This window comes from Aquarana catesbeiana, linkage group LG01, assembly GCF_042186555.1.
Source record: "Aquarana catesbeiana isolate 2022-GZ linkage group LG01, ASM4218655v1, whole genome shotgun sequence".
NCBI classification, from domain to species: domain Eukaryota; kingdom Metazoa; phylum Chordata; class Amphibia; order Anura; family Ranidae; genus Aquarana; species Aquarana catesbeiana.
The window spans coordinates 547,156,596-547,164,531 of record NC_133324.1 but is presented as its reverse complement, the minus strand read 5'-3'; the positions used below and the strand labels follow the sequence as shown (position 1 = coordinate 547,164,531).

Here is a 7,936-nt window from a genome sequence, read left to right as displayed (position 1 = left end):
GGGCGCCCCCTTGTCAGAACACAACAGCTCATCGGGGGAGATCGCTGTACTAATGTTGAATCATTAGTACAGCGGCTCTGACCGGATCTGACACTAATTGTGTGTACCAGGCTTTACCATCAGTCAGATTGCATGTTGCAATGGAACTACTAGTCTAATTTACCAAATGTATTACGATGCTAGTGCTAATTATCTAAATGATTTAAAAATGTTTGCATTCTCTTGTGTGGATGTTTACTTCAATAATCCAATCATATCGAGATGAATTTAGTAAACAGGAATTTTCTTTTCACGTTATTTAATAACTGGAGCGAATCTTCACACTTTATTTGTGTGAACATTCTCAAATCCTTTATTCTCAAACCAACCTCATGGTGCTACCTGGATTGGAACCGAGGTGTCATTGTGATGCTAAACTTTCAGCTTTAGCTATATACTCTGTTGTTATCATATGGTTCTGCTAGCACTGTCTGATTTTACCAGCACCTGTGTAGCAATTACTTGCTTTGACAATTGCAGCACCTGTTTCCTATTAATTGAATCAACTTTCATAGGCCTCTTTTCTAGTGATGAAAGCTGTCAGACCATTTTTCTTGTTACCTGATCCCTTGCTCTAGTCTTTGGTTCCAGTTTCTGACTCGCATCCCATTGCTCATCCAGTACTATTTTAACTGCCACCAACATTGAACTGATCACGTATGACACCCACATCATTGCTACAGCTATCCTGTTATTTAGAGAAACTCTACATCTGGGCTTACCATCTACAACAGGCAAGGGCTCATTAACATGAACTGATCTTGCCAGATACTAATGCCCCGTACACGCGGTCGGATTTTCCGACGGAAAATGTGTGATAGGACCTTGTTGTCGGAAATTCCGACCGTGTGTAGGCTCCATCACACATTTTCCATCGGATTTTCCAACACACAAAGTTTGAGAGCAGGATATAAAATTTTCTGACAACAAAGTCTGTTGTCGGAAATTCCAATCGTGTGTGCACAAATCCGACGGACAAAGTGCCACGCATGCTCAGAATAAATAAAGAGATAAAAGCTATTGGCCACTGCCCCGTTTATAGTCCCGACGTACGTGTTTTACGTCACCGCGTTTAGAACGATCGGATTTTCCGACAACTTTGTGTGACCGTGTGTATGCAAGACAAGTTTGAGCCAACATCCGTCGGAAAAAATCCTAGGATTTTGTTGTCGGAATGTCCGAACAAAGTCCGACCGTGTGTATGGGGCATAAGCCTATTGATTTTCTCCCTGATATTGAAACAAACCAAGGATATCCTGCTATAATGGGAACTGTGGATCTTTTTCCTAATTTCTACAACCCAGAACAGACTTTGTCCATGGTCCTTTTCTTTGTAATTTGCTACTGCATGTGGCCAGTCCAGATATATAGTTTTGTTCATACTGAATGGTAAATTCAGGTCCTTCTAAGCTGATGATATCATTGATGAGGAATGACATTTCTTGGAACATCCCTTTTAATTCATCTAAATTATTGGACTAATTTCTGCAATCTTAAAAAAAAAGATAATTTTCCTGGCAGCAAAGCAATCTCCTTCAGTCATGGTTCCTGCAACTGTTGTCTTGGCATCTCTCTGTCTTCAGCTATACCCAGAACGACTTTGGCCTGCCAACCTAGATGGAAATAATATTTTTTTTTCTTACATAAACCACCTTCATAAAAAGATCTTCTTGGTTTTTAAAGGGCTTGTTTGACCTCATCAGTGAATATGCTAAACTGTTCTGCTCTGGCCACAGGGAACTCCACCTTGCTACCTGTCCACTCTGCCTCAACAAAAAAATTTGCCAGTTGCCCAGTTCCAGACAGAAGTTCAGACTGTCTTTGAGGACATGCTGTGTACCACCTGGCCAGCTTCTGTTGATCTCCTGTCTATTGCCCTGTCTGACTATGTAGACCATCTGCTCACTGCCTTGACTGAATCTGACAACCTCTTGTCCTTTGCCCTGCCTCATTCTGATGGGTCTTCATCTACTGCATAGCCAGCCTTTGTAAAAATCTTGTCCACTGCCTAGCCTTATTATTGTGACTAATGCTGTTCTCTCATTTTTATATTTAAATACATGATGTAACTTCCTGTTCCCCACTGGCGTCTACTCCCAGAAAGTGAAAGGAGTGGGTATAAGCCATATTTCAGCACACAGTGCAGACAACACACAGGACACCCTGCACAGAACTCAGATGCCACATATAACATGCACAAAGCAGTCATGGTGCACACAGTAGATACAGTGTACACAGCATGGAGTGTATTTAGAATACACAGCACAAAATGTACCTAAATGTACCTAAGGACATGAGCACATATACACATCAGAATTTGCAAACTATACTAGACTATATAACACACAACTCATATACACATATATATACATATATACATGTACAGAGCATATGAAACTTATGCATCATACACAGTGTTTGAAGGGCTCGCATACACAGCATAAAGTGTGCACAGTATATAGAGTGTAGAAAATGTTAGTTTGGCAGAAAAACTATAGGAAGCTATCAATGTTTGCAAATAAGGGTGCATGCTACTATGAGATGTTTGCTAACTTAGGTAAAATGAGAACATTAAAAAAGTATTTTGCCTTTCAAACATTGGGCATAATAAAAGTATATAACATGGCAGCATTTAGCCCTTGTAAATATGGTAAAAGTAAGTACAGGTTACACGGTTTAGTAATAATGCAGAGGGCTACAGAAAGATGGTGCCATATTGCAAATGGCATTATACTTGTGAGGCTTTGGAGTTTCACTGTAACAATGAAGCTGAGCCTATATGTTGCTGTCTAGTTAGCTATGTTTAACATTTTAGCACATCCTTTATGTTTGCAAAGCCCATCAAGGGCAACAGCACAAGGTTCATCAAAGATGGATGTGTGGCTGGCACAGAAAGAGTGTTAATTGTCAGTACCCTTGTTTCTGAAACCCTGCTCAAAACATTTTTTGCACCTAAGGGCCGATTCACACTATTGTACTGTGGTTAGCATTTGAATCAGCTGCCCCACACACCAAAATAAACCAAAAAAGGTGCATGTAGCATTTTTACCAGCAAACCGCAATGCACAACAGTGTTACTGCACGTTGCTGCAACTCACTCACGTCTGTTGGCAAGTTGCGTAAGGATGAACAAAGAAAAATTCCTACAAACCAAAATGAACCTAGTGCTAAAAGTAAGCACTACACAGCCGCATAAACGAGTCACGCCTTGTAATGCGTGTGAAATATTAAATAAATAAATAAATATGATGCGCTAGAGTGTGCTAACCATGCCCTAATCCTGGCACACAGAGATACAGTGCATATACAACAGAGTATAAATTAATTTAACTCCAATATGTGCTATATCCCCCAAGATAAACAAACTTAATGTGCACAAATAAACAGTGCAGTGAGCATGTGAAATGGTAATATCAACAAAATGCTCCAAACTGAATCAGTGCAAACCAGGTGCTAAAAGTGCAATAAACAAATAAATAATAAAATAAATAACGTTGATTCATAAATTATTCATATATGCAAACAAAAGCTAAAAAACTCTCCCCCAGAAGGGGATACTCACATTTTGAGAGTGCGTCAGTGCACCACTCAGAAGAGGCATAAAAATCTGGATAAAACAATTGTTTTATGTGAGTCCCCCCTTCTGGGGGAGAGTTTTTTATCTGACCTTGTTAATAAACACTTTTTAAACGTTATCACACCATATGGATCCTTTCTCTTTTTACCTATGATTTGAGCCCATGCTGGAGCCTGTTTTCCTGTGATCCATACTGAGCCCTGGGTGGCTCATAAGCGTTTCCTGACCCTGTCTAGCGACTTAGTCACATTTCCTAAGGTGAGCCCTTTACCTTGGGGGGGTCACCTTTTGCTTCACCATCGCATGATATGTGGCACATGGAATCACAGCACGTTTGAAAACATCATCACTGAAGCACAGTTGTCATCACTTTCATTAAGGACTTTTGTGTTTAATATATGTCTATTTTATGATGGACGATTAAGTATATGTATTTTGTGTCACTCTGCACTTTTTGGCTGGCACATGTCATTTTTCAGCTTTTGTTTGCATATATGAATCATTTATGAATCAACGTTATTTATTATATTATTTATTATTTATTTGTTTATTGCACTTTTAGCACCTAGTTTGCACTGATTCAGTTTGGAGAATTTTGTTGATATTACCATTTCACATGCTCATTGCACTGTTTATTTGTGCACATTAAGTTTGTTCATCTTGGGGGATATAGCACATATTGGGGTTAAATTACTTTATACTCTGTCGTATATGCACTGTATCTCTGTGTGCCAGGATTAGGGCACGGTTAGCACACTCTAGCGCATCATATTTATTTATTTATTTAAAGTTGCGTAGGGATGCCATAAAAAATTAATGGCACCACATCATACCAACATGTGTAATATGTTACATGCTCCTTTTTGGTGTGTTAGGCAGCTCAGTGAAATGAATGGGCCGTATTACCACAATTTTCACTAATGCATGACATACCACAATAGTGTGAATGGGTCCTTACACTTAAGTAAACCACACCTTTTCAAATTAGCTTAAAGGAATTGGCACGCTTCTAGTTATTATTCATTTTATTATTATATGAAAAAAATAAATGTTACTGGAAAATAAAACTAGAAATCAGACTGCTTGTCATGGGCAACCGCTCCACTCTTCTTTGCTGCTGGAGTACACTTTGGATGAAAACTTAAAACATCAAATGCACATTCCTTTCTTTATTTCTATTTAATGGCTGTTATAATAAAATATTTTTACAGAGACCAAAAATGTCCAAGTTAGTGCAAAACATTTTCACATGCACCCAGGAGGAAGGAACAGGAGGAGGAATATTCTGTACACAATGGACGGGTCAGAGGCAATGGGATATCATCAGCATTTCCTTCCAAACAGCATGCCACATTTCTTTAATCATATGGGAGTGTCAACCCCTTGTGCAGTATGTGGTGGGAGCTTAGGATGTTTTGCCCTTCGTGTCCTGATCAGAATCTGGGACTTGTAAGCCTGTTTTAGTGCTGGATTATTAGGGCATTTTAAGGATAGGGTAGAGGTGCTGAGCAGTTGGCAGTGTCTTTTTTTGCAGTCCAAGGCTTTAAAACAGGCATGAGGTGGAAAGGGTTTACCAAGAGCTTTGGGGATAAAGGTTTAGGGTGGTTGTTTCATAGAAAACTAATACCCATGCAGCACCAATGCACAGATTAAGACACTGGTACAGGAAGATCCTATATACACAGCAGGTGAGGTGCAGGCAACTTAAACGGACAAGTCAAGGAAGGGATAGTGACTACTGTACCCCCTTTTTTAGGGATACATGGTTTCTCAAACTGCTAATCCTCCCACTGCCAGGGTGCAGTTAACTGCCCAGCAGTTTGATACAGGACATGGGTTAAGGCCCCCTAACCACTGTGCTTATGTAGTCCAGCAGGGCAAACATTAACACAATGGCACATATAAACGCAGCCCTTGGTGGTGTGTATTTGTGTACACCTTATCCATGTCACTGTCAGAAAGGCAGATGAGCATTATGCAGAGCTTGGCAAGCACTGCTGGCAGTGACTTGGTTAAATGTGTTTCAAAATGTATTTTTTAAAATATTTAAACTATCTACAATCTGGGCCTGGGGTGAAAGGCAGTAGAAAGGGTAATCTTTTCATTTAAGGTATGGAAGATGGACCCTACCTCCCTAGCTGCCCTCTTCAGGAGAGCGAGTGTCAGATTTGAGTTTGACAAATTCTTTGGCCACCTCATCATTGTTGCGCTGTGACAAAATTCTTAAAATAGTCAGTCCTGTCTCGTCCATATGAATACGTCGTCCAAGTGGCAGCCAACAGGCACAGCTACCTCTTTGTGCTAGATCTCTCAGCTGCATAACAGCTGTGCCTACTGTTCGGTCTTCACGTGCAAAGCAGTAATCTTTCACACACACCTGAAGTTCATAGCATTCTGGTCCATTTTCATTCCCCAGTGTACTACAAGAAGTAAAATAAAGGGTTAGACATAATTATAAAACAAAAACCTAAAATACTCTAAGCATTTAATTGTGCATCACACTGTTTCTATAATAATGAGTTACAAAGTTACAAGATACATAGTTGGTGAGGTTGAAAAAAGACACAAGTCCATCAAGTCCAACCTGTGTGCTAACAAAATATTTAAAATGTTACTGTAGCTGGATATGAAAATAAAATAGATGATGGTCACATGTATTTTAGGTACAGGTGTTGCAGAGGTAGCATAGGGACAGCTGGTAGTGGTCACACTTAATCAGATGCTGTACCACTCATCCAAGGGGCTTCCTCAGTTCTAAAAAGTGTCAGGAACATACCCCAGCACTTACAGTTACATGTTACTTTATCTTAAATAAATCACCATGGTTTTATGAAATGTATCTAGACAGATATTGACTGTCCACAATAAAACGGCACAGAGGTGTGAAAAATTATGAAACCCTGTTCTGATTCACATAGTTGCAATGGTGTCACTGTGTTGAGGACGTGTTAATTGTACAAGTTAAACAATTGATGGTGTGAATTGTTGTCCATTCTCAAGGGTAAAGATGTTAAAATGGCATTATGCAGAGTTTACCCTCATGTGCTGGGCCATGTGTTTGTTGATCAGTTTTTTTTTTCCATTGTACATGTCTTTGCAGTCCTCACTAAACTGGACTGTATATTGCAGGTTACTTTGCTTGTGTTTGGCAAATATTTGGATGGTAGACCCTGTAACTGGTTTGGAAAATCGAGAAAAAAAGCAAGAAAATGTTTGGATTACATAGTACTTTATTTATGTAACTAGTACAAAGACACTGTGACACCATTGCAACTATGTTTTATGAATTAAAACACCCCTATGAAACTTTATTGTGGACAGTAGACTATACAGTAAATAGCAATGCTTTATTCTCAGTTGCAGACATCATGGACCCACCTACAGCAAATTGCAATTGGGTTTAGTAGTAAAAAGTCATAGGGCTAATGAGATTTTGCAGGGGGCTTGCAAACTAAAAAGCTAAATGACTGTCTGAATTAGACCCACTCTACCATTGATACCCTAAGACAAAAATCTATCAGTGTTGAACAGAGTTTGCCACCAAGACTACCTTCTGAAATTGTAGAGTGGTTGAATTTACAGAGCAAACTCAGCTAATTCAATACACCAACAATAAGGAATAGCAGATCAACAATTTACCACATTGCTCCTCCAGAGCAACATTAATAAAATGACAGGAGTTCACCCAAAGGTAAAACTACTATATAAAAACATATTGGGAGATGAGGATGAAAAACTCTACCAGAGAGTCTGGACTGTCTTATCCAGCACCAAAGTAATGCACTGTTGCAATGAATGCATCCAATTACCAAGTCACCCCACCAGCTGTCATAAGAAAAAGGTGAAAGTCTTGCCCTAATTTATCAGAGTAGAGCATGTTTACTTTCAAAATAAAGGTTCACTTTGCAAAGTTAATGTGATAAAACAAAGTAAAAATTCAATTGGTATAGAATATCCAATCGTGATAAGAAAATTTAAAAAAAAAACAGGATTTTTGCTTGCACATGACTGGATAATTAAAGCCAGCATAACTTTACCTCTTTTACTAAGCTACGTGCCAGGAAGAGTTTGCAATAAATTCAGGTATAAGGTATGGTACAGAAGGTGGAAGAGTTTCCAGTCTAGTAGGATATAAGGCATAATACACAAGGTGGACAATCTTGCAATCTTTTATGGTATAAGGGAGATAACAGAAGATGGAAGGGCTTACAATCTATTAGAATTTAATTGATAGATGCAGAAGGTGAATAAGCTTACAATCTATCATGGTACAAGAGAGGATGCAGAAGGTGAAAAAGCATACAAATTTTTAGGGTATAT

General features: G+C 39.0%; 1 protein-coding gene across 14 annotated transcripts in view; it reads right to left on the bottom strand.

Annotated features, from left to right (window-relative positions):
• Positions 1-4,623: 4,623 nt before the first annotated feature.
• UNC13A (unc-13 homolog A) overlaps positions 4,624-7,936 on the bottom strand; it is a 359,756-nt gene continuing 356,443 nt past the window's right edge. For all 14 annotated transcript variants that reach the window (XM_073595327.1, XM_073595322.1, XM_073595338.1 and 11 more), the window contains one exon: positions 4,624-6,036. In XM_073595327.1, coding sequence (XP_073451428.1) covers positions 5,751-6,036 — 286 coding nt within the window. In that variant the 3' untranslated portion in view covers positions 4,624-5,750. The remainder of the gene's footprint in view (positions 6,037-7,936) is intronic.